The sequence below is a fragment of the Oncorhynchus kisutch genome, linkage group LG30, assembly GCF_002021735.2.
Source record: "Oncorhynchus kisutch isolate 150728-3 linkage group LG30, Okis_V2, whole genome shotgun sequence".
Lineage (NCBI taxonomy): Eukaryota > Metazoa > Chordata > Actinopteri > Salmoniformes > Salmonidae > Oncorhynchus > Oncorhynchus kisutch.
Window position 1 is genome coordinate 36,813,106 of NC_034203.2, and position 27,982 is coordinate 36,841,087.

Here is a 27,982-nt window from a genome sequence, read left to right on the forward strand (position 1 = left end):
ATTATGGGTTATGGCCAATGGTTATAGCCAGTAACAACTAGGGGTAGCTAGGCACTGGAGCGTAAAGTTTTTGAATTGACCGACAATCGCTAGCAGACTGAGCTGTCACAGTCAGCCTGTTTCTTTACCGCCTGCTATGTTAGGTTACAGTCTGGCAAGTGTGGAAGAAGTCACAGTCAAGAGACTCAAGAAGCTTGAGCTGTGGCTAGCGACCCGACGTACATTATTTACCACAGTGTTCACTAGCTAGCTAGCCTAGTTAGCTACTTTAACCAACGTTAGTTAGGTTAACAATGTCGTTCATTATGACGAAGAAAAATAAATTCAAATTTAAGGTAGATTTCGAGTTGGACGACCTATCTTCTGTTCCCTTTGTCAACGGGGTTTTGTTCTGCAAAGTACGGCTCCAAGACGGTGGCTTTACTGAAGAGTCCTCTCGGTAAGAGACTGCCCTTTCTATTTCATTAAGCTAGTTTACGTTAACAGTTACGTTAAGCAACTCAGGGAGACACAGAGGTGCGACTCGATCGTGGTTAGTTTACTGGCAGTGAGTGGCATTGATCAGTTAGCTAACATTAGCGAGCTAGCTAATAGCTAATAGCAAACAATATCTAATTGCAAACAATATCTAATTGAATCAATTATAGAATATGTAGTATTCACAATTGTATGTTGTTTTTACCTCATGTTTCTTATTTTAGTATAGTTAGCTACCATGGTAGTTAATCTGTCATCTTGTTTTGACTGATGGTGAAGCTGCTTGTCTGATTGATCTGACTGACACCAAAAGACCACCGGTCACGACGTGTGAGGCTTGCTTGATCTATGATATCTGACAATGTATGTACCTTAAAACGTTGAACAAAACTTCTGGCAACTGAAGGTCACTAGATTTCCAATATGAAATGCCAAGAAAATGTGATTTATTTATCATTTTGTTATAACCAATAGTCCAATATCTCAGACTTTAGACTGGCTAGGTTCTTATTGATCAGACTAGTAGTTGCAAAAACTTGCACATCATTCATCCCCAATCCAAGCCTATTTTCAAGGTAAAAATGGAGATATACTTTCATATAACCACACCTGCACACCATTTTTTAAATGTAAAAAAAAAATCTGTATTGTTGTCTATAACTATAACTATAATTTTCTTTGGTGCAAATAAATTCAACACAAGCTCTAACATAACATAAACATAACATAAACATAACAAACACCCATTAAACACTTAATGGGTGCTGCAAAAACCTATCTTACATTGAACAACAACAGTTTCAATAGCCCCCATATGAGACTTCAAAGGATGACCCATACAGTTCCAAATATCTCATTATCTCAATCACTCAAAACATCAGTTGATCAACAAGAAATGCTCACTCTCCAAGGATCCAGAGCCATTGAGACGGCTAGACAGATAAGACCTGGTTTAAAATCAGATCAGTCAAGTTAACAGCATCTTAACAACTTTCTCTGGTAACTGTAATCTATTTCGTTACCAGCAAAAAATATTGTAATTAGATTACAGATACCTTTGAAAAACTAGATGATTACTTAGAGGATTACTTTTACATTCAGAAAGGACGTTCGTGTAAAAAATTTTTTTAACACTTCTCTGTTTTCTCAATGACATGCAAATCAGCATTGAAAAAAGGTGCAAGTTTCAGTTTATTCCACCTAAGCGAGTCTGAACACAAGTCAGAGATCACTATGATGACTAGAGGTCGACCGATTAATCGGAATGGCCGATTAATTAGGGCCGATTTCATGTTTTCATAACGATCGGAAATCGGTAATATTGGGCGCCGATTTGCAAATGTTATTTTTTTTACACCTTTATTTAATCTTTATTTAACTAGGCAAGTCAGTTAAGAACACATTCTTATTTTCAATGACGGCCTAGGAACGGTGGGTTAACTGCCTCGTTCAGGGGCAGAAAGACAGATTTTCACCTTGTCAGCTCGGGGATTCAATCTTGCAACCTTACAGTTAACTAGTCCAACGCAATAACGACCTGCCTCTCTCTTGTTGCACTCCACAAGGAGACTGCCTGTTACGCAAATGCAGAAAGCCAAGGTAAGTTGCTAGCTAGCATTCAACTTATCTTATATAAAACAAGCAATCATAATCACTAGTTAACTACACATGGTTGATGATTTTATTAGATATTATCTAGCGTGTCCTGTGTTGCATATAATCTGACTGAGCATACAAGTATCTAAGTATCTGACTGAGCGGTGGTAGGCAGAAGCAGGCGCGTAAACATTCATTCAAACAGCACTTTTGTGCGCTTTGCCAGCAGCTCTTCGTTGTGCGCCAAGCATTGCGCTGTTTATGACTTCAAACCTATTGACTCCCGAGATGAGGCTGGTGTGACGGAATTGAAATGGCTGGCTAGTTAGCGTGCGCTAATAGCATTTCAAACTTCACTCGTTCTGAGCCTTGGGGTGGTGTTTCCCTTGCTCTGCATGGGTAACGCTGCTTCGATGTGGTGGCTGTTGTCGTTGTGTTGCTGGTTCGAGCCCAGGGAGGAGCGAGGAGAGGGACAGAGGCTATACTGTTACACTGGCAATACTAAAGTGCCTATAAGAACATCCAATAGTCAAAGGTTAATGATATACAAATGGTATTGAGGGAAATAGTCCTATAATAACTACAACCTAAAACTTCTTATCTGGGAATATTGAAGACTCGTGTTAAAAGGAACCAGCAGCTTTCATATGTTCTCATGATCGGAGCAAGGAACTGAAACGTTAGCTTTCTTACGTAGCACATATTGCACTTTTACATTCTTCTCCAACACTTTGTTTTTGCATTATTTAAACCAAATTGAACATGTTTCATTATCTACTTGAGGCTAAATTGATTTTATTGATGTATTATATTAAGTTAAAATAAGTGTTAATTCAGTATTGTTGTAATTTTCATTATTACAAATGCATATACATTTTTTAATCGACCGATTAATCGGCATCGGCTTTTTTGGTCCGCCAATAATCGGTTTCGGTATCGGCGTTGAAAAATCATAATCTCTAATGATGACACACCAGATGTGTTTGATGGATCGTGGGAAAAGAGCAGGAACAGGCTTTTCTAGGCTACAGTCCAAGCTATGTCTTCCAATGGTGCGACTGCTGTCGGCATCCAAAGATTATCCAACCTGAATAAACGCTTGGAGGTAAGGATGACAGCAGTGGTCTAGTCTACGGCGATACGGATATCACTTATTATTGATATCTACATAGCACATTGATGTGAATCACACTGCTGCTTTCTCATTTAGCTATTTGCACCTTACGGATTGTGGTTGTTGTGGATGGCTGTTCACAAATCTAAATGTATATTTGAACCCAATAATGGTTGAATTCAAGAAGTTTAAGCTGCCTATCAATCAAATGAAACCAGTGGACAGCCAGTGAAAAACGTGCTCTTGCAACAGCTGCATAGTGCGGATCCAAGCCTATGGAATAAAAGTGGGGCTTTTATTGCTCAATCTAATTCATGCTGATGAAAAAGAAAATCCATAGGCCTAATGGACACATGCTCAAACTTGCACACCTTTGATAGACTTAAAGGGGCAATCTGTAGTTGCTGCATCCATTTTATTTTGGCGAATACGTTCTAATGATCTAAAGTCACGCTGTTGCAACTGCCTGTAAACACACAATCCAGTCCACTGAATGATGGCAGGCCCATGTGGGAAGTGGCTTGTTTGTATAAAGACCTACTGTAGCTCTGATTGCCTATGGCGCACCGTTCTGTGTAGACTCCCGTTCTGGACGAGACAGATGTTTTTTATTCGGTTTTATTTACTGCAGTGTCTATTGATTGTCTAAACACATGGCCAGAAAAGCCCCAGTATACATAATTCACAAACATTCTAAGAATTTATGAAAATGTTAAAATGACTATATCTAAGTGCTCTCTTGTCAGAAAATGTTTTTAAAAAGTGTAATATTCTTCCTCGGGGTGTATATGAACATATTTGAATTAGATCAGTTCCACTTTAAATGACACCCTTTCAAATTAGTGGATTTGGCTATTTAAAAGCAACACCCTTTGCTGACAAGTGTATAAAATTGAGCACACAGCCATACAATCTCCATAGACAAACATTGGCAATAGAATGGCCTTACTGAAGAGCTCAGTGACTTTCAACGTGGTATCTTCATAGGATGCCATCTTTCCAACAAGTCAGTTCGTCAAAGTTCTGCCCTGCTAGAGCTGCCCCGGTCAACTGTAAGTGCTGTTATTGTGAATTGGAAATGTCTAGGAGCAACAACGGCTCAGCTGCAAAGTGGTAGGCCACACAAGTTCTCAGAACAGGACCGCTGAGTGCCGAAGCGTGTACCGCGTAAAAATCGTCTGTGCTCGGTTGCAACACTCACTACTGAGTTCCAACCTGCCTCTGGTAGCAACGTCAGCACAATAACTTTTTGTCGGGAGCTTCATGAAATGGGTTTCTATGGCCGAGCAGTCTCACACAAGCCTAAAATCAACATGCGCAATGCCAATTGTCGGCTGGAGTGGCTTAAAGCTTGCCGCCATTTGGACTCTGGAGCAGTGGAAACGCGTTCTCTGGAGAGATGAGTCCCGCTCCACCATCTGGCAGTCCGACTGACTAATTTGGCGGATGCCAAGAGAATGCTACCTGCCCGAATGTATAGTAACAACCGTAAAGTTTAGTGGGGGAGAAATAATGTTCTGAGGCTGTTTTTCATGGTTCGGCTCCTTATTTCCAGTGAAGAGAAACCTTAACTCTACAGCATACAATGACATACTAGACAATTCTGTTTGGTGAAGGCCCTTTCCTGTTTCAGCATGACAATGCCCCGTACACAAAGCAAGGTCAATACAGAAATGGTTTGTCGAGATCGGTGTGGAAGAACATGACTGTTGTGCACAGAGCCCTGACCTCAACTCCATCGAACACCTTTGAGATGAATTGGAATGCAGACTGCAAGCCAGGCCTAATCGCCCAACATCAGTGCCCGACCTCACTAATGCTCTTGTGGCTGAATGGAAGCAAGTCCCCGCAGCAATGTTGTAACATCTAGTGGAAAGCCTTCCCAGAAGAGAGGAGGCTGTTGTAGCAGCAAAGGGGGAACCAACTCCATATTAATGCACATGATTTTGTAATGTAGTGTATCTTGTTTTGTAGAAAAATATGTTTTTCCATCTTCTTAGGCTCATCCGAACATACACACACAGGCCATTAGCCTCCTCTGAGTCACTGAATGTGTGATGGAAAAGCAGCATTATCTGCTTTGGCCGACAGCTATTTTTACCTCTCCTGCTCCCCAGTTGAGAATCATCAACTATTTATTTAACCTTTATTTAACTAGGCAAGTCAGTTAAAATAACACATTCTCATTTGCAATGACATCCTAGGAACAGTGGGTTAATTGCCTCTTTCAGGGGCAGAACAACAGATTTTTAACTTGTCAGCTCGGGGATTCAATCTAGTAACCTTTCGGTTACTGGCCCAACACTCTAACCACTAGGCTACCAAACTATATGTTTGTCACCTGCATTAAGGCTGAAACACCATATATATCCCTTGTTCTAAAGAGTCAATGCGTGTTTTTCACCACCATGGTATTTCAGAATCTATCATTCACTTACTTAGAGCATGGGAGAGTTTGTGTTCTTTTACCTTGAGGGCATTTATGTTCTGTGGCATAACTGTCACACCCATTCCAGAGAACAGCACACAGGATCTTGTCATTAACTGTGGTGTCTTTATTGACATATATTTATTTTAGCCATGAATCAGATCTAGGGATTAATGTGTGTTGTAGCTAAACATTCCAATCAACTGTATATGTGCGCATGCGTGTGTGTGCGTGTGCATGTGTTTGTGTCTATCAGGATTGGACTCGATTCAAATTGAAGGCAGTCAATTCAGGAAGTAAACTAAAATTAGAAGATATTTATTTGAAAAGATTTGTATATACATGATCTATATGTTTTCAGTCTTTGGGTTATTTTGCTATAAGTTATATATGTGTGTCTTCCCCAGGGAGCAGGTCCAGGCTAACTGTGTTCGCTGGAGGAAGAGGTTCTCCTTCCTGTGTAAGATGAGTGCCAACGCTGGGACAGGAGTACTGGACCCCTGTGTGTGCCGGGTGTCTGTGCGCAAGGTACAGGACTCACTACAACAACTCTGTCAAAGCAATGTGAATGCTGTGTCAAGTTTAACTGCCTACAAGAATAGGTCAACTACTACGTATAGGTCTACTACTACTACTGTAGATTCTAGAACAGACTACAAATAGGTCTACTACTACTACTACTGTAGATTCTAGAACAGACTACTAATAGGTCTTCTACTACTACTCTAGATTCTAGAACAGACTACTAATTGGTCTACTACTACTACTATAGATTCTAGAACAGTCTACTAATAGGTCTACTACTACTACTGTAGATTCTAGAACAGTCTACAAATAGGTCTACTACTACTACTGTAGATTCTAGAACAGACTACTAATTGGTCTACTACTACTACTACTACTGTAGATTCTAGAACAGACTACTAATTGGTCTACTACTACTACTACTGTAGATTCTAGAACAGACTATTAATAGGTCTACTACTACTATTGTAGATTCTAGAACAGACTACTAATAGGTCTACTACTACTACTGTAGATTCTACAACAGACTACTAATTGGTCTACTACTACTACTACTACTACTACTACTGTAGATTCTACAACAGACTACTAATTGGTATACTACAGGATATGTCAGGATACATCACTGACACCTTTGCTGCAAGTGTGTTTTGACAAAAGTGTTTCTGTAGCTTAGTTGTTGTTACACACAAAGATGGTCATTTTGGATTGATTGAACTCCTTTCCCTTATCTGTTTTTAGGAACTGAAGGGTGGAAAGACCTTTGCAAAGGTAATATTTTGCTCTTGAATTCATAGTCCCTAACCACGTTTCCTACCACAGTTTCTATGCGAGTAAAGTTATACAGTATAAAAAGAGCTGTGATGAGAACAACAACTTTAACGCAATGATTTTTATCTGCAACAAGTCTATTTGGTGGAAAAACACCAGTGATGAGAAAATTCACATATTTTCTTTAATGCTGATTTTTTTTATATCCGCATGATATAAAATATCATTATATCCGCCAATTGGATGGAAACCTAGCTAGTGACAAACTAGACATACTGGCATTTTATAAGTAAATAAATGACTGAACATTCTTATCCAAATACAAATTACTGTTAGTCATTTAACACCTGATATGAGAATATCACTAAAGAATGAAGTCACCACTACCGCAGGACTCATTCTTAAAAGGATAGTGCATTGATAGTATGGGAATACTTCCTAGTTTTTGCCCACTACAGTAGCTTCTTATGTTTGTGATTGTTATAAGCAGGCTCTGGGTCTACTACCACAACAGAGTGCTCTGTATTACAACTCTGTGGAACTGAGGCTCTGTTGCCAAGCTGTTTCCATAAACCTGAATATATCTGTTCTCACTCTCCTCTGTAGCTGGGTTTTGCTGACCTGAACCTGTCAGAGTTTGCTGGCTCTGGCAGCACCACGCGGCGATGTCTACTAGAGGGTTACGATACCAAGAACACCAGACAGGACAACTCCATACTCAAGGTACTGTTCAGTACAGTTAGACAGGCCTCCAGAACATTCCCACCAGTCCACAACTCCCTTCAGGAAGTTACAGTACGGGACTAGAGTCTGTCCTACTATGCCACACCCTACTTGGCTCTGTTCTACTACTCTAGAATGGGTTGCTCGACTTGGCTCTGTTCTACTACTCAAGAATGGGTTGCTCTACTTGGCTCTGTGTCTACTACTCTAGAATGGGTTGCTCTACTTGGCTCTGTGTCTACTACTCTAGAATGGGTTGCTCTACTTGGTTATGTTCTACTACTCTAGAATGGGTTGCTCTACTTGGCTCTGTGTCTACTACTCTAGAATGGGTTGCTCTACTTGGCTCTGTGTCTACTACTCTAGAATGGGTTGCTCTACTTGGCTCTGTGTCTACTACTCTAGAATGGGTTGCCCTACTTGGCTCTGTGTCTACTACTCTAGAATGGGTTGCTCTACTTGGCTCTGTGTCTACTACTCTAGAATGGGTTGCTCTACTTGGCTCTGTGTCTACTACTCTAGAATGGGTTGCTCTACTTGGCTCTGTGTCTACTACTCTAGAATGGGTTCCTCTACTTGTCTACACTGGGACCACTGATCTGAAATGCCTGGATAGGTGAAAAGCCTGTTACTAATGAGTGGTCACTAGGGAGAGGAGAGAAAGGGAACCGCGTGAGGTTGTTGAGTCATAGCCAACATAGCTGAGTATTGGCACACATTGGGAGAAAGCTAATTGTTGGTTGTCACCCTGCCCTGCCCCCTAGTCACCATATGTTTACTAGTGTGTATGGGTAAACAGTCAGTAACTAGGAGTGTAATATCACTCAGTACAGTTCAGGATGAAGTATCCTAATGATGCAACTGCTCTGACATGTGCATGAAGACAGGCAGGTCTGGGCCTGCGATATAGGACAGGCACCTGTAACCCTGTGAATGGATGTTGTACATGTTTTGGGTAGAAGTTGTACTTAGACACATGTCTAGGATCAGCTTACCTATCCTAAATACTAACCTGAAACGGTGAAAGGGGAAAAGACGAAACTGACCTTAGATCAGTGTCAAGGGGCGACTTGATTCTATTTCATAGGGCCTGTGGATGTGTATGATCCCTGCTGACATGGGTTTTCTGTCACCTCTGTCACAGGTCGTCATCAGCACACAGCTCATGTCTGGGGACCCCTGCTTTAAAACGTAAGTTAACCTTCTTTCAATCCATTTTTAGGACTTAGCATTGTAGAAATGAATACAGTTTAGGATAATTAATCAGTATAGGTAAGTAGGAAACATTGATGTAATTGGCAGACAGCCTGACCACAGACACATAGAGGAAACCAACTGCGCATTGAGCATCCTGTCTCTGAGTACACGCAAGAAACTCTGAGTCACAGAAACAAGGGAGACTAACTTCCGTCCCGTAAGTCGCTTTGGATAAAAGCTAAATGGCTAGGTTTCTCTCTATTTGAAAGTCCATGTAGATCAACAAATGGTCATACAATCATGGTATATATTATATAAAATGTTATGGTTATTTTGGGTATCTTGTGTGGGCATAGTTTCCTCAGCACTACATCAATTATTTGAAGTCAAAGAAAGTTGTGGACACAATCTAACCGACTTCTGCCATTGAACATGAATAGAGACAGTTCTATAGTTTAGATGGTCATAGGAGAACTTCCCCACAGATTATGTCTGGTCTCTGTTGATAGAAACAACTGATTTGAGACCAGCTCAGACCTGAATGAAAACATTCTGAGCTAAACGCCACAGCAGGCCCAGGAACAGTAGTCAAAAAGACCATGACGTTCCCACACACTCCTGCCAGTGCTGAGAAGATGTGTGTTTGGATGGCTATGCCTTTACTGTGAATACACACACACACACACACACACACTCTGTCTGAATCACACACTCGCTATTACACCACACCTCTACACACTGTTCCTCGAACAGACAGTCTATCAATTGGCTGAATTGCACAGTGGATGCAATATACTGTAGCCTTTATAGAGCCTCTAGAGAGCTGTTATAGAGCCGTTAGAGAGCCTCTATAGAGCTGTTATAGAGCCGTTAGAGAGCCTCTATTGAGCTCTTATAGAGCCTTTATAGAACTGTTATAGAACCTTTATAGAGCTGTTATAGAGCCATTATAGAGCTGTTATAGAGCGTTTAGAGAGCTGTTATAGAGCCTTTATAGAACTGTTATAGAACCTTTATAGAGCCATTATAGAGCCTTTATAGAGCTGTTATAGAGCGTTTAGAGAGCTGTTATAGAGCCATTATAGCGCTGTTATAGAGCCATTATAGAACTGTTATAGAACCTTTATAGAGCTGTTATAGAGCCATTATAGAGCTGTTATAGAGCCATTATAGAACTGTTATAGAGCCTTTAGAGAGCTGTTATAGAGCCATTATAGAGCTGTTATAGAGCCATTATAGAACTGTTATAGAGCCTTTAGAGAGCTGTTATAGAGCGTTTAGAGAGCTGTTATAGAGCCTTTATAGAGCTGTTATAGAGCGTTTAGAGAGCTGTTATAGAGCCATTATAGCGCTGTTATAGAGCCATTATAGAACTGTTATAGAACCTTTATAGAGCTGTTATAGAGCCATTATAGAGCTGTTATAGAGCCATTATAGAACTGTTATAGAGCCTTTAGAGAGCTGTTATAGAGCCTTTAGAGAGCTGTTATAGAACCTTTATAGAGCTGTTATAGAGCCATTATAGAGCTGTTATAGAGCCATTATAGAACTGTTATAGAGCCTTTAGAGAGCTGTTATAGAGCCTTTATAGAACTGTTATAGAACCTTTATAGAGCTGTTATAGAGCCATTATAGAGCTGTTATAGAGCCATTATAGCGCTGTTATAGAGCCATTATAGAACTGTTATAGAACCTTTATAGAGCTGTTATAGAGCCATTATAGAGCTGTTATAGAGCCATTATAGAACTGTTATAGAGCCTTTAGAGAGCTGTTATAGAGCCTTTAGAGAGCTGTTATAGAGCCATTAGAGAGCTGTTATAGAACTGTTATAGAGCCTTTAGAGAGCTGTTATAGAGCCATTAGAGAGCTGTTATAGAACTGTTATAGAGCCATTATAGAACTGTTATAGAACCTTTATAGAGCTGTTATAGAGCCATTATAGAGCTGTTATAGAACTGTTATAGAGCCTTTATAGAGCTGTTATAGAGCCATTAGAGAGCTGTTATAGAGCCATTATAGAACTGTTATAGAGCCTTTAGAGAGCTGTTATAGAGCCATTAGAGAGCTGTTATATTAGAATCCATTCCCCCCCTTCCACCTACAGAACTGTTATAGAGCCATTATAGAGCTGTTATAGAGCCATTATAGAGCTGTTATAGAGCCTTTAGAGAGCTGTTATAGAGCCTTTAGAGAGCTGTTATAGAGCCTTTAGAGAGCTGTTATAGAGCCATTATAGAGCTGTTATAGAGCCTTTAGAGAGCTGTTATAGAGCCTTTAGAGAGCTGTTATAGAGCCATTATAGAACTGTTATAGAGCCTTTAGAGAGCTGTTATAGAGCCTTTAGAGAGCTGTTATAGAGCCATTATAGAACTGTTATAGAGCCTTTAGAGAGCTGTTATATTAGAATCCATTTCCCCCCTTCCACCTACAGAACTGTTATAGAGCCTTTATAGAGCTGTTATAGAGCCATTATAGAGCTGTTATAGAGCCATTATAGAGCTGTTATAGAGCCATTATAGAGCTGTTATAGAGCCATTATAGAACTGTTATAGAGCCTTTAGAGAGCTGTTATAGAGCCTTTATAGAGCTGTTATAGAGCCATTATAGAGCTGTTATAGAGCCATTATAGAGCTGTTATAGAGCCATTATAGAGCTGTTATAGAGCCATTAGAGAGCTGTTATATTAGAATCCATTCCCCCCCTTCCACCTACAGAACTGTTATAGAGCCATTATAGAGCTGTTATAGAGCCATTATAGAGCTGTTATAGAGCCTTTAGAGAGCTGTTATAGAGCCTTTAGAGAGCTGTTATAGAGCCTTTAGAGAGCTGTTATAGAGCCATTATAGAGCTGTTATAGAGCCTTTAGAGAGCTGTTATAGAGCCTTTAGAGAGCTGTTATAGAGCCATTATAGAACTGTTATAGAGCCTTTAGAGAGCTGTTATAGAGCCTTTAGAGAGCTGTTATAGAGCCATTATCGAACTGTTATAGAGCCTTTAGAGAGCTGTTATATTAGAATCCATTTCCCCCCTTCCACCTACAGAACTGTTATAGAGCCTTTATAGAGCTGTTATAGAGCCATTATAGAGCTGTTATAGAGGCATTATAGAGCTGTTATAGAGCCATTATAGAGCTGTTATAGAGCCATTATAGAACTGTTATAGAGCCTTTAGAGAGCTGTTATAGAGCCTTTATAGAGCTGTTATAGAGCCATTATAGAGCTGTTATAGAGCCATTATAGAGCTGTTATAGAGCCATTATAGAGCTGTTATAGAGCCATTATAGAGCTGTTATAGAGCCTTTAGAGAGCTGTTATAGAGCCATTATAGAGCTGTTATAGAGCCTTTAGAGAGCTGTTATATTAGAATCCATTCCCCCCTTCCACCTACAGAACTGTTATAGAGCGTTTATAGTCTGTTTAGAGCGGACAATAAAAACCCTTTGTTTCTGAGTGTGGGGTAACTGAGCGCGCTGAGTCACAGAGGAAGACAAGCCAGAGAACAAACAGACAGTCTCACGATATTGTACTCACTAGTATTGAGCCTGGTATCATTTTACTATGTAGGTGGAAGGGGGGGAATGGATTCTAATATACTGCTGGGATCTAGATGCCAGAATCAGAATCAGAATCAGTCCCCACATACACAGTGAATGTTGAGTTGGTTAGTGTGGGAGGGTTGCCTTGGCTGAGGCCTCTGATAAAGCAGTGAACTGGTAGGATGGTTAGTGTGGGAGGGTTGCCTTGGCTGAGGCCTCTGATAAAGCAGTGAACTGGTAGGACGGTTAGTGTGGGAGGGTTGCCTTGGTTGAGGCCTCTGATAAAGCAGTGAACTGGTAGGATGGTTAGTGTGGGAGGGTTGCCTTGGTTGAGGCCTCTGATAATGCAGTGAACTGGAGAGATTCCAGCAGAACACTTTCATGCAATCATAAATTGCCGGAGTGTGTCTGAGTACTCTCTGTGTGTGTGTGTGTGTGTGTGTGTGTGTGTGTGTGTCTTACTGAACTGTCCTACAGAATGTAACTCACACACAGTGTGTGCGTTGGACATACAGTGCCTTGCGAAAGTATTCGGCCCCCTTGAACTTTGCGACCTTTTGCCACATTTCAGGCTTCAAACATAAAGATATAAAACTGTATTTTTTTGTGAAGAATCAACAACAAGTGGGACACAATCATGAAGTCGAACGACATTTATTGGATATTTCAAACTTTTTTAACAAATCAAAAACTGAAAAATTGGGCGTACAAAATTATTCAGCCCCTTTACTTTCAGTGCAGCAAACTCTCTCCAGAAGTTCAGTGAGGATCTCTGAATGATCCAATGTTGACCTAAATGACTAATGATGATAAATACAATCCACCTGTGTGTAATCAAGTCTCCGTATAAATGCACCTGCACTGTGATGGTCTCAGAGGTCCGTTAAAAGCGCAGAGAGCATCATGAAGAACAAGGAACACACCAGGCAGGTCCGAGATACTGTTGTGAAGAAGTTTAAAGCCGGATTTGGATACAAAAAGATTTCCCAAGCTTTAAACATCCCAAGGAGCACTGTGCAAGCGATAATATTGAAATGGAAGGAGTATCAGACCACTGCAAATCTACCAAGACCTGGCCGTCCCTCTAAACTTTCCACTCATACAAGGAGAAGACTGATCAGAGATGCAGCCAAGAGGCCCATGATCACTCTGGATGAACTGCAGAGATCTACAGCTGAGGTGGGAGACTCTGTCCATAGGACAACAATCAGTCGTATATTGCACAAATCTGGCCTTTATGGAAGTGTGGCAAGAAGAAAGCCATTTCTTAAAGATATCCATAAAAAGTGTCGTTTAAAGTTTGCCACAAGCCACCTGGGAGACACACCAAACATGTGGAAGAAGGTGCTCTGGTCAGATGAAACCAAAATGGAACTTTTTGGCTACAATGCAAAACGTTGTGTTTGGCGTAAAAGCAACACAGCTCATCACCCTGAACACACCATCCCCACTGTCAAACATGGTGGTGGCAGCATCATGGTTTGGGCCTGCTTTTCTTCAGCAGGGACAGGGAAGATGGTTAAAATTGATGGGAAGATGGATGGAGCCAAATACAGGACCATTCTGGAAGAAAACCTGATGGAGTCTGCAAAAGACCTGAGACTGGGATGGAGATTTGTCTTCCAACAAGACATTGATCCAAAACATAAAGCAAAATCTACAATGGAATGGTTCAAAAATAAACATATCCAGGTGTTAGAATGGCCAAGTCAAAGTCCAGACCTGAATCCAATCGAGAATCTGTGGAAAGAACTGAAAACTGCTGTTCACAAATGCTCTCCATCCAACCTCACTGAGCTCGAGCTGTTTTGCAAGGAGGAATGGGAAAAAATGTCAGTCTCTCGATGTGCAAAACTGATAGAGACGTACCCCAAGCGACTTACAGCTGTAATCGTGGTAGGTGGCGCTACAAAGTATTAACTTAAGGGGGCTGAATAATTTTGCACGCCCAATATTTCAGTTTTTGATTTGTTAAAAAAGTTTAAAATATCCAATAAATGTCGTTCCACTTCATGATTGTGTCCCACTTGTTGTTGATTCTTCACAAAAAAATACAGTTTTATATCTTTATGTTTGAAGCCTGAAATGTGGCAAAAGGTCGCAAAGTTCAAGGGGCCGAATACTTTCGCAAGGCACTGTATTTCAGAGCTCTGTGGAAAGAAAGCCAAGGCTATATCGTAAGAGCAGAAACCACTCCAAAACTACTGACATCACACCTACACCTCCTCACATTTATCACATAATGTCACTCTCACTTTCTCCCCCCTCTGTTATCTCTCTGTTTAACTTTCTCTCCCCCCTCTCTGTATCTCTGTTTAACTTTCTCTCCACCCATCTCTCTCTGTTTTTACTTCTTCCTCACTTTCACATTTTCTATCCCTCTATATCTCACTTTGCCTCTTCTACATCATTTTAGTCCACCCCCTCTCCCCTCATCAATTAGCCTCGTTCACGAGAAAAATAAAAGAAGTGAGAGACGTGGTGGTTTCCTGTGTTGTAAAATAAGTGAGAGACGTGGTGGTTTCCTGTGTTGTAAAATAAGTGAGAGACGTGGTGGTTTCCTGTGTTGTAAAAGAAGTGAGAGACGTGGTGGTTTCCTGTCTTGTAAAAGCGGGGTTATTAAAGAGCAGAAGAGCAGCTAACCGGAAATATAGCTTATGAAAACCTTTTAGGATCTTATTACAGATCAGAACTTCTGATAGGGTATTATTAATGTCCTCTACTGTGATTAATGTCCTCTACTGTGATTAATGTCCTCTACTGTGATTAATGTCCTCTGCTGCGATTAATGTCCTCTACTGTGATTAATGTCCTCTACTGTGATTAATGTCCTCTACTGCATTTGATGTCCTCTACTGCGTTTGATGTCCTCTACTGCGATTAATGTCCTCTACTGTGATTAATGTCCTCTACTGCGATTGATGTTCTCTACTGTGATTGATGTCCTCTACTGCGATTAATGTCCTCTACTGTGATTAATGTCCTCTACTGTGATTAATGTCCTCTACTGCGTTTGATGTCCTCTACTGCGTTTGATGTCCTCTACTGCGATTAATGTCCTCTACTGTGATTAATGTCCTCTACTGCGATTGATGTTCTCTACTGTGATTGATGTCCTCTACTGTGATTAATGTCCTCTACTGCGATTGATGTCCTCTACTGTGATTGATGTCCTCTACTGCGATTAATGTCCTCTACTGTGATTAATGTCCTCTACTGCGATTGATGTTCTCTACTGCGATTAATGTCCTCTACTATGATTAATGTCCTCTACTGCGATTGATGTCCTCTACTGTGATTAATGTCCTCTACTGCGATTAATGTCCTCTACTGTGATTAATGTCCTCTACTGCGATTAATGTCCTCTACTGTGATTAATGTCCTCTACTGTGATTAATGTCCTCTACTGTGATTAATGTCCTCTACTGCGTTTGATGTCCTCTACTGTGATTAATGTCCTCTACTGTGATTAATGTCCTCTACTGTGATTAATGTCCTCTACTGCGATTAATGTCCTCTACTGCGATTAATGTCCTCTACTGTGATTAATGTCCTCTACTGTGATTGATGTCCTCTACTGTGATTGATGTCCTCTACTGTGATTAATGTCCTCTACTGTGATTAATGTCCTCTACTGTGATTAATGTCCTCTACTGTGATTGATGTCCTCTACTGTGATTAATGTCCTCTACTGCGATTAATGTCCTCTACTGCGATTAATGTCCTCTACTGTGATTAATGTCCTCTACTGTGATTAATGTCCTCTACTGTGATTGATGTCCTCTACTGTGATTAATGTCCTCTACTGCGTTTGATGTCCTCTACTGTGATTAATGTCCTCTACTGTGATTAATGTCCTCTACTGCGATTAATGTCCTCTACTGCGATTAATGTCCTCTACTGTGATTAATGTCCTCTACTGTGATTGATGTCCTCTACTGTGATTGATGTCCTCTACTGTGATTAATGTCCTCTACTGTGATTAATGTCCTCTACTGTGATTAATGTCCTCTACTGTGATTGATGTCCTCTACTGTGATTGATGTCCTCTACTGTGATTAATGTCCTCTACTGTGATTGATGTCCTCTACTGTGATTGATGTTCTCTACTGTGATTAATGTCCTCTACTGTGATTGATGTCCTCTACTGTGATTGATGTCCTCTACTGTGATTGATGTCCTCTACTGTGATTAATGTCCTCTACTGTAGATCTGTGCAGTCAGTTCGAAGGTTGTTTATAGGAAGGGTCATGTTATGTCATAAAGGTTGTAGGCAGGATGGTTGTATAAGATGTGTTTATACCATTTAGCCAGTCACTTTCAAATGACCGTATGAACAAACAGATGGACGTCCTCAAACCAACCAACAACCGTACATGGTAGCAAGTAGGTTTGGAACAGGTGTGTGGGGTGTTGGGTTTGGGTTGTAAAATGGGTCAGGGTGAATGTGAATGTGTCCCCTTTAGGCCACCGTCCACAGCCATGAAACTGGGCATCCAGCAGGCAGAGGCAGGGTGTCTCTACGAAGACAGGAAGGGAGGGGACACCCACACACCCTGCCTCCCCATACCAGGTACACATACACACCCACACCCTGCTTCTCCATACCAGGAAAACACACAGAGGGTACACCCACATCCTGCCTCCCCATACCAGGTACACACACCCACATCCTGCCTCCCCATACCAGGTACACAGCCACACCCACATCCTTCCTCCCCATACCAGGTACACACACACACCCACATCCTGCCTCCCCATACCAGGTACACAGCCACACCCACATCCTGCCTCCTCATACCAGGTACACACACACACCCACATCCTGCCTCCCCATACCAGGTACACACACACACCCACATCCTGCCTCCCCATACCAGGTACACACACACACCCACATCCTGCCTCCCCATACCAGGTACACACACACACCCACATCCTGCCTCCCCATACCAGGTACACACACACACCCACATCCTGCCTCCCCATACCAGGTACACACACACACCCACATCCTGCCTCCCCATACCAGGTACACACACACATCCTGCCTCCCCATACCAGGTACACAGCCACACCCACATCCTGCCTCCCCATACCAGGTACACACACACACCCACATCCTGCTTCTCCATACCAGGTACACAGCCACACCCACACCCTGCCTCCCCATACCAGGTACACACCCACATCCTGCCTCCCCATACCAGGTACACAGCCACACCCACACCCTGCCTCCCCATACCAGGTACACACACACACACCCTGCCTCCCCATAGCAGGTACACACACACACACCCTGCCTCCCCATACCAGGTACACACACACACACACCCTGCCTCCCCATACCAGGTACACACACACACACCCTGCCTCCCCATACCAGGTACACAGCCACACCCTGCCTCCCCATACCAGGTACACAGCCACACCCTGCCTCCCCATACCAGGTACACACACACCCTGCCTCCCCATACCAGGTACACACACACACACACACCCTGCCTCCCCATACCAGGTACACAGCCACACCCTGCCTCCCCATACCAGGTACACACACCCTGCCTCCCCATACCAGGAAAACAGCCACACCCTGCCTCCCCATACCAGGTACACTGCCTCCCCATACCAGGAAAACACACACACTCTGCCTCCCCATACCAGGTACACACACACACACACACCCTTCCTCCCCATACCAGGTACACACACACACCCTGCCTCCCCATACCAGGAAAACAGCCAAACCCTGCCTCCCCATACCATGTACACTGCCTCCCCATACCAGGAAAACACACACACCCTGCCTCCCCATACCAGGTACACACACACACACACACACACACACACACACACACACACACACACACACACACTGCCTCCCCATACCAGGTACACACACACACCCCGCCTCTGGGTACCAGGAAAACACACACACCACACCCTGTCTCCTCGTACACACACACCCTGTCTCCCCATACACACACACCCTGTCTCCCCATACACACACACCCTGTCTCCCCGTACACACACACACCCTGTCTCCCCATACACACACACACCCTGTCTCCCCATACACACACACCCTGTCTCCCCATACACACACACCCTGTCTCCCCATACACACACACCCTGTCTCCCCGTACACACACACACCCTGTCTCCCCGTACACACACACACCCTGTCTCCCCATACACACACAGCCTGCCTCCCCATACACACACCCTGTCTCCCCATACACACACCCTGTCTCCCCATACACACACACCCTGTCTCCCCATACACACACAGCCTGCCTCCCCATACACACACCCTGTCTCCCCATACACACAGCCTGCCTCCCCATACACACACCCTGTCTCCCCATACACACACACCCTGTCTCCCCATACACACACAGCCTGCCTCTGCGTACCAGGAACACTCACCCAAACACGCACATCCCGCCAGCTCTGGACACTTTTGAATTGATTTACAGCAGTATGGCAGGATTGAACCCTGTTATTCATTAATCATTAGTGCTAATGTTGTGTCAATGTTGTGCTGCTATCCCCTCCTGCTCAGAGCCCCCAGGGAAGTGTGTGTCTGTTCCTGATGAGCCGAGAGCATCTGGCCACTCTAGAACATCCAGCTATGCCAGCCAACAGTCCAAAGTGTCAGGTATCTAAACACCATGTCTGAACCAGATATTAATTACAAAAGGCTACGACCTATTATGAATTAAATAAGATTATGAATAGTATGTATGAATGTCTGAAATGCCATAGCTTGCCCTCAGAGTTATCTTTGTGGTTGTGAAATCTGTCTCCATTAAGTGTCTGCCACTGTCATGTGGAGTGTAACATTGCCTACTCGTTCCCCATAGGCTATAGCTCAGGTCACTCACGTTCCTCCAGCCTATCAGAGCTCACACACAAGAGGAACCCCTCAGCGGGCTCCGCCTCCACAGGCATCGGCAGTATTCCTGAACCCAGCGTGGACCGGGGGGCTGAGAGGGAGGCCCGCTCTACACCTCCTGTCTCTGTCACCTGTTCCTGCTCCCCCGTGCCTGAACACCCCCCCACCCCCGCAAAGAGCTCTGCCTCCTCAGAGAGACTCAGCAGGTAATATCTACACACTTACTCACCTCTGACCTTTCAACCTGAACACCCCCCCTCCCCCACCCTCACACAGAGCTCTGCCTCCTCAGAGAGACTCAGCAGATAATATCTACACACTCACTCACCACTGACCTTTCAACCTGAACACCCCCCCACCCTCACACAGAGCTCTGCCTCCTCAGAGAGACTCAGCAGATAATATCTACACACTCACTCACCACTGACCTTTCAACGGAGTATCACAATGTAATCATCAGACGAGGACAGTAGTCTGTTATGGTGCCTCTGGCAATGTTCCATCTCATCCACCCTTCTTTCTTTCTCACGTGTGTGTGTGTGTGTGTGTGCATGTGTGTGTATATACATGGTGTGTGTGTGTCTATACATGGTGTGTGTGTGTATATACATGGTGTGTGTGTGTATATACATGGTGTGTGTGTGTATACATGGTGTGTGTACATACGTTGTATGTGTGTGTGTGTGTGTACATACGTTGTGTGTGTGTGTGTATATACATGGTGTGTGTACATACGTTGTGTGTGTGTGCATGTGTGTGTATATACATGGTGTGTGTGTGTGTGTGTATACATGGTGTGTGTATATACATGGTGTGTGTGTATACATGGTGTGTGTACATACGTTGTGTGTGTGTGTGTATACATGGTGTGTGTGTGTATATACATGGTGTGTGTGTGTATATACATGGTGTGTGTGTATATACATGGTGTGTGTGTGTGTATACATGGTGTGTGTGTGTGTGTGTATACATGGTGTGTGTGTGTATATACATGATGTGTGTGTGTATATACATATACATGGTGTGTGTGTGTGTATATACATGGTGTGTGTGTGTGTGTGTATACATGGTGTGTGTACATACGTTGTGTGTGTGTGTGTGTACATACGTTGTGTGTGTGTGTGTATATACATGGTGTGTGTACATACGTTGTGTGTATGTGCATGTGTGTGTATATACATGGTGTGTGTGTGTGTATACATGGTGTGTGTATATATACATGGTGTGTGTGTGTGTATATTCATGGTGTGTGTGTATATACATGGTGTGTGTACATACGTTGTGTGTGTGTGCATGTGTGTGTATATACATGGTGTGTGTGTGTGTGTATACATGGTGTGTGTATATACATGGTGTGTGTGTATATACATGGTGTGTGTGTGTATATACATGGTGTGTGTGTATATACATGGTGTGTGTGTGTATATACATGGTGTGTGTGTGTGTATACATGGTGTGTGTACATACGTTGTGTGTGTGTGTGTGTGTGTGTGTATACATGGTGTGTGTGTGTATATACATGGCATGTGTACATACGTTGTGTGTGTGTGTGTGTATGTATATACATGGTGTGTGTGTGTGTATATACATGGTGTGTGTGTGTGTGTGTGTGTGTCTCAGGCATCCAGTGAAGCAGAGCTCGGTGGAGTGTCAGCTGAAGAGGGTAGACGCCACACGGGTCGACGCTGACGACATCGTGGAGAAGATCCTCCAGAGCCAGGACTTCAGCCACGGCCTGCTGGACTCCAGCGCTGAGGGTATGCTCACCATGCTAGATGTTAGCTCAATGTTCAGGGCTAGACTTTACCCAGCTCAGACACTTAGACTAGCTCAGAGCACTAGACTTTAACTAGCTCAGACACTTAGACTAGCTCAGAGCACTAGACTTTACCCAGCTCAGACACTTAGAATAGCTCAGAGCACTAGACTTTACCCAGCTCAGACACTTAGACTAGCTCAGAGCACTAGACTTTACCCAGCTCAGACACTTAGACTAGCTCAGAGCACTAGACTTTACCCAGCTCAGACACTTAGACTAGCTCAGAGGGCTAGACATTACCCAGCTCAGACACTTAGACTAGCTCAGAGGGCTAGACTTTACCCAGCTCTCTTTCTTCAGAGACTGCAGCTAAGATTTAGTGGAGTCTATTGTAGAGGAAACTGTTTCCATGGATACTAGCAGGAATATAGGCCATAGTGGAGAGAGAGTTTAGTATGTGAGAGATGACTCCTGGCAGAGCTCTGTATATACCAGTCACATCAGACAGACTCTACTGTCCTGTACACATCACAAGTAATGGTTACTTTATTCTGCTTTTTTACATGTATTTTTATTTCCCCTTTATTTAACCAGGTAGGCCAGATCCCCTTTATTTAACCAGGTAGGCCAGATCCCCTTTATTTAACCAGGTAGGCCAGATCCCCTTTATTTAACCAGGTAGGCTAGTTGAGAACAAGTTCTCATTTGCAACTGCGACCTGGCCAAGATAAAGCAAAGCAGTGTGACACAGACAACAACACAGAGTTACACATGGAATAAACAATAAACAAGCCAATAACACAAACAGGTCAATGACACAGTAGGGAAAAGGAAGTCTATATACAGTGTGTGCAAAAGGCATGAGGAGGTAGGCAATAAATAGGCCATAGGAGCGAATAATTACAATTTAGCAGATTAACACTGGAGTGATAAATGAGCAGATGATGATGTGCAAGTAGAGATACTGGTGTGCAAAAGAGCAGAAAAGTAAATAAAAACAGTATGGGGATGAGGTAGGTAGATTGTGTGGGCTATTTACAGATGGACTATGTACAGCTACAGTGATCGGTTAGCTGCTCAGATAGTTGATGTTTAAAGTTGGTGAGGGAAATAAAAGTCTCCAACTTCAGCGATTTTTGCAATTCTTTCCAGTCACTGGCAGCAGAGAACTGGAAGGAAAGGCGGCCAAATGAGGTGTTGGCTTTGGGGATGATCAGTGAGATATACCTGCTGGAACGTGTGCTACGGGTGGGTGTTGTTATCGTGACCAGTGAACTGATATAAGGTGGGAGCTTTACCTAGACTTATAGATGACCTGTAGCCAGTGGGTCTGGCGACGAATATGTAGGAGGGCCAGCCAACTAGAGCATACAGGTCGCAGTGGTGGTTGGTATAAGGTGATTTGGTAACAAAACAGATGGCACTGTGATAGACTGCATCCAGTTTGCTCAGTAGAGTGTTGGAAGCTATTTTGTCGATGACATCGCCGAAGTCGAGGATCAGTAGGATAGTCAGTTTTACTAGGGTAAGTTTGGCGGCGTGAGTGAAGGAGGCTTTGTTGCGGAATAGGAAGCCAATTCTAGATTTGATTTTGGATTGGAGATGTTTAATATGAGTCTGGAAGGACTCTAATGGTACCTAATGGACTTTTTGATTAGCTATTTCAGTTGACTCGTTTTTTCAAATCCCCTCCACTCCCTGTCTCTCTCACAGTAAATCCCCTCCACTCCCTGTCTCTCTCACTGTAAAGCCCCTCCACTCCCTGTCTCTCTCACGGTAAAGCCCCTCCACTCCCTGTCTCTCTCACGGTAAAGCCCCTCCACTCCCTGTCTCTCTCACTGTAAAGCCCCTCCACTCCCTGTCTCTCTCACGGTAAAGACCCTCCACTCCCTGTCTCTCTCACAGTAAAGCCCCTCCACTCCCTGTCTCTCTCACGGTAAAGCCTCTCCACTCCCTGTCTCTCTCACGGTAAAGCCCCTCCACTCCCTGTCTCTCTCACTCACGGTAAAGCCCCTCCACTCCCTGTCTCTCTCACAGTAAAGCCCCTCCACTCCCTGTCTCTCTCACGATAAAGCCCCTCTACTCCCTGTCTCTCTCACGGTAAAGCCCCTCTACTCCCTGTCTCTCTCACGGTAAAGCCCCTCCACTCCCTGTCTCTCTCACGGTAAAGCCCCTCCACTCCCTGTCTCTCTCACGATAAAGCCCCTCTACTCCCTGTCTCTCTCACGGTAAAGCCCCTCTACTCCCTGTCTCTCTCACGGTAAAGCCCCTCCACTCCCTGTCTCTCTCACGGTAAAGCCCCTCCACTCCCTGTCTCTCTCACGATAAAGCCCCTCTACTCCCTGTCTCTCTCACGGTAAAGCCCCTCTACTCCCTGTCTCTCTCACGGTAAAGCCCCTCCACTCCCTGTCTCTCTCACGGTAAAGCCCCTCTACTCCCTGTCTCTCTCACGGTAAAGCCCCTCTACTCCCTGTCTCTCTCACGGTAAAGCCCCTCTACTCCCTGTCTCTCTCACGGTAAAGCCCCTCTACTCCCTGTCTCTCTCACGGTAAAGCCCCTCTACTCCCTGTCTCTCTCACGGTAAAGCCCCTCTACTCCCTGTCTCTCTCACGGTAAAGCCCCTCCACTCCCTGTCTCTCTCACAGTAAAGCAAATCAAATGTTATTAGTCACATACGCCGAATACAACAGGTATTTAACCGTCTCTCCACCTTACAGTGAAATGCTTACTTACGAGCCCCTAACCAACAACGCAGTTAAAAAAAATATGGATAAGAATAAGAAATAAAAGCAACAAGTAATTAAAGAGCAGCAGTAAAATAACAGTAGCGAGACTCTATACAGAGGTGTACCGGTACAGAGTCAATGTAGTTGAGGTAATATGTACATGTAGGTAGAGTTATTAAAGTGACTTTACATAGATGATAACAACAGAGAGTAGAAGCGGTGTAAAGGAGGGGGAAGGGGGGGGGGGGCAATGCAAATAGTCCGGGTAGCCATTTGATTAGATGTTCAGGAGTCTTATGGCTTGGGGGTAGAAGCTGTTTAGAAGCCTCTTGGACCTAGACTTGGTGCTCCGGTACCGCTTGCCGTGCGGTAGCAGAGAGAACAGTCTATGACTAGGGTGGCTGAAGTCTGACAATTTTTTGGGCCTTCCTCTGACACCGCCTGATATAGAGGTCCTGGATGTCAGGAAGCTTGGCCCCAGGGATGTACTGGGCCGTTCGCACTACCATCTGTAGTGCCTTGTGTTCGGAGGCCAAGCAGTTGCCATGCCTGTCTCTCTCACGGTAAAGCCCCTCCACTCCCTGTCTCACTCACAGTAAAGCCCCTCCACTCCCTGTCTCACTCACAGTAAAGCCCCTCCACTCCCTGTCTCTCTCACGGTAAAGTCCCTCCACTCCCTGTCTCTCTCACAGTAAAGCCCCTCCACTCCCTGTCTCTCTCACAGTAAAGCCCCTCCACTCCCTGTCTCTCTCACAGTAAAACCCCTCCACTCCCTGTCTCTCTCACGGTAAAGCCCCTCCACTCCCTTTCTCTCTCACTAAAGAATGCTTGTCAATAACCACTTATTTTAAGATGGCTAAGCAAATAACCACAGGCCATTTTGGCAGCGTGGCGACCTTGCGTTGATTGACAGTATCTTGTTTGTGCGTTACAGAGGAGGGGCTCAGGCTGTTTGTTGGTCCTGGTGGAAGCACAGCGCTGGGAAGCCAACACACCAGGTGGGTGACATTATTACCTAATGCATCAGAAAGTGGGTGACACCATAGAGATAGAATGACTACAAAGGGACACACAGCAGCAGGCACTCCTAGCAACAATCACTGTCACTGAATCACGGATAACAGATAACATTTAAAGGGATAGGGCACAATTTTGTCAATTAACTATCTACCTCTAACTTCCTTCATACTGGACGCAGACAAAAAACATGTATCCATTAAGTAGATAAAATACTTAATTGTCAAAATCTTGAACTGTCCCTTTAATGCACAAGAATGTGATTGTTTGTTGTGAAGTGTTTTTCAGTAACACCCTTTCACTTGTTTGGCGTGAGTTGTTGCTGGTTGGATAATAACGTGTGTGACGTTCTCTTTCAGGGTTGGCGCGGGGCCCTACGAGCAGGTGGTGATCAGACGCTAGCCCCCTGGGAGTGGATGTGTCTCATAAGGTGCCAGAACACCACAGAGTCTGACAGAGGGAAATAGTTCTCACCTCTATGCAGGACAAACATTTTGTTCCAATGGGAGTCCAGGTCTGAGGTGTGGAACCTGTGTAAGCCTGCTCCCCTAGTGTTGAAGCCAGGAGGTGACCTGAAGTTCATGATTACAACTTGTTCAATAACTTTCAGAAGAAAGAGGATATATTGATATATATACACACACTGTGCAGTCAGAAAGTATTGAGACCCCTTGATTCTTTCCACATTTTGTTACAGTCTTATTCTAAAATGGATTATATATATATAATATATATATATATATATATATATATTCAATCTACACACAATACCCCAAAATGACAAAGCAAAAACAATTTTTCGACATTTATTAAAAGTGGAAATATCACATTTACATAAGTATTCAGACCCTTTACTCAGTACTGTGTTGAAGCACATTTGGCAGCGATTACAGCCCTGAGTCTTCTTGGGTATGACGCTACAAGCTTGGCGCTCCTGTATTTGGGGAGTTTCTCCCATTCTTCTCTGCAGATCCTCTCAAGCTCTTTCAGGATGGATGGGGAGCATCGCTGCACAGCTATTTTCAGGTCTCTCCAGAGATGTTCGATCAGGTTAAAGTGGGGGTTCTGGCTGGGCCACTCAAGGACATTCAGATACTTGTCCTAAAGCCACTCATGCATTTTCTTGGCTGTGTGCTTAGGGTCACTGTCCTTTTGGAAGGTGAACCTTCGCCCCAGTCGGAGGTCCTGAGCGCTCTAGAGCAGGTTTTCATCAAGGATCTCTTTGTACTTTTCTCCATTAATCTTTTTCTCGATCCTGACTAGTCTCCCAGTCCCTGCCACTGAAAAACATCCCCACAGCATGATGCTGCCACCAACATGCGGCACCGTAGGGATGGTGCAAGGTTTCTTCCATTCAGGCCAAAGACTTCAATCTTGGTTTCATCAGACCGGAGAACCTTGTTTATCATGGTCTGAGAGTCCTTTAGGCAAACTCCAAGTGGGTAGACATGTGCCTTTTACTGAGGAGTGGCTTCCATCTGGCCACTCTACCATAAAAGCCTGATTGGTTGAGTACTGCAGAGATGGTTGTCCTTCTGGAAGTTTCTCCCATCTCCACAGAGGAACTGGAGCTCTTTCAGAGTGACCTTTGGGTTCTTGTTCACCTCCCAAACCTTCTCCCCCGAAGTGGCCAGCTCTAGGAAGAGTCTTGGTGGTTCCAATCTTCTTCCATTTAATAATGATGGAGGCCACTGTGTTCTTGGGGACCTTCAATGCTGCAGAAATATTTTGGTACCTTTCCCCAGATCTGTGCCTCGACACAATCCTGTTTTCGAGCTCTACGGACAATTCCTCCGACCTCATGGCTTGGTTTTTGCTCTGACGTGCACTGTCAACTGTGGAACCTTATATAGACAGGTGTGTGCCTTTCCAAATCATTAAAAAAAAATCTATTTTAGAATAAGGCTGCAACGTAACAAAATGTGGAAAAAGGGAAGGGGTCTGAATACTTTCCGAATGCAATGTATATATTGAGTACTGTTGGAATTAAACTGTGCAGAGTGGTATAATGTTCTCTACCCAGAGAGGCTAGACTTTCAATTCTGCAGTACTTCTGTTCAATGAAGACTTCTTGTTATACAAGTAGGAGAATGCTCAGCTCTTACAACAAAAAGGGCTTGTTGTTTTTTTAAATGTTTTTTTGTAGTCCTTCCAAATGGTTCTAGGTTACTCTGGGAGGTATTTTGTCATTTACTGTTTTATTGTTTGGTATGTTGCTGCTTGATATGTTCACTGTGTAAAATGTGTCGTATTTCACACACACAGGTGTTTTAACTGACAAAGTGTGGCAATGAGCTGGTTTCATTTTCCACAAGGACCTTAAAACTGACTAAAGAACTATACACAGACAGCTTGCCTGACGTCATCGACCTACAGGTGCCCTATTCTGTCAAATGAACAAAGATGAACTGGCATATCTGTTTAGCTATACATGGAGCACATCATTAGCTCAAGAACATTATTAAGATTCTATGAGCAGAGAAATGATATAAGTGCCAGATGGGGTTGCCTCTTGGCTCCTTACGATGAAGTAATGAAAGGAGGAGAAAGCAAAGGGAGGAGGAGTGTCAACATCAGATGGAGGTGAAGAAGATGTCCTTGAAGCTATAGATTAGGGTTAAGGTTTCGAATCCTCAGGAAAAATGTTTATACAGTAAATGTACTATGCTCTATGATCCCAAAACGGACAGTTCAGTTCACACTGTGTTGCTTTGATATACAAAACTGTATTGGGAGAGAAGTCTCCTTGGTCAGAAAACGTTCATTTTTTCAGAAAGCTTATTTTCATACAAAAACAGGCACTCCTAGCAACAACTCCTAGTAAGTAGGAGGGAAAACTGATTTAGGGACAGTAAACATGGTTGACGTTTTGAAAGTGGAAAGTGGGGCAAGTACAGCTTCACTCAAGAGAAGATGGAGTCAGTCAAGTACAGCGATCAAACCAAGATGTTAAGAGTCCTGCCAACCATCAACTATCTGCAAGGCCAAACATGACATTTCTATAAATGTTTGTCTTGTTCAGTGCTTTGTTGAAATACTGTTTGTGGAGTTTGTTATATCCATGATGTAAGTGTTACATCATTCAACTTCACATTCAGACTAGTTCTTGTGATTGTGTATGTTAATACTCTGCATTTGTCGGTTTTTACTGGTATGAATAAATTAGAAAGAATGCTCTTCAAATCAAATGTTATTGGTCACATACACATGGTTAG

At 43.4% G+C, this 27,982-nt stretch overlaps 1 protein-coding gene across 1 annotated transcript; it reads left to right on the forward strand.

The window, feature by feature from the left end:
* LOC109875166 (protein FAM102B) lies at window positions 1-27,950 on the forward strand. The gene is made up of 11 exons (XM_031810714.1): window positions 1-439; window positions 6,023-6,143; window positions 6,882-6,911; window positions 7,518-7,634; window positions 8,779-8,825; window positions 16,834-16,940; window positions 18,933-19,028; window positions 19,234-19,471; window positions 20,886-21,022; window positions 24,685-24,748; window positions 25,127-27,950. Exons 1-11 carry the CDS (start codon window positions 294-296, stop codon window positions 25,167-25,169), a joined length of 1,146 nt encoding a protein of 381 aa, XP_031666574.1. The 5' UTR covers window positions 1-293; the 3' UTR covers window positions 25,170-27,950.
* The last annotated feature ends 32 nt before the right edge of the window (window positions 27,951-27,982 follow it).

Bases quoted from the DNA above. Each gene is read 5' to 3' on its own strand.
- LOC109875166 (XM_031810714.1), top strand. From the start codon at position 294: ATGTCGTTCATTATGACGAAGAAAAATAAATTCAAATTTAAGGTAGAT. The intron at 6,912-7,517 runs GTAATATTTTGC...TCTCCTCTGTAG, and splicing joins GTGGAAAGACCTTTGCAAAG to CTGGGTTTTGCTGACCTGAA. The intron at 8,826-16,833 runs GTAAGTTAACCT...TGTCCCCTTTAG, and splicing joins GGGGACCCCTGCTTTAAAAC to GCCACCGTCCACAGCCATGA.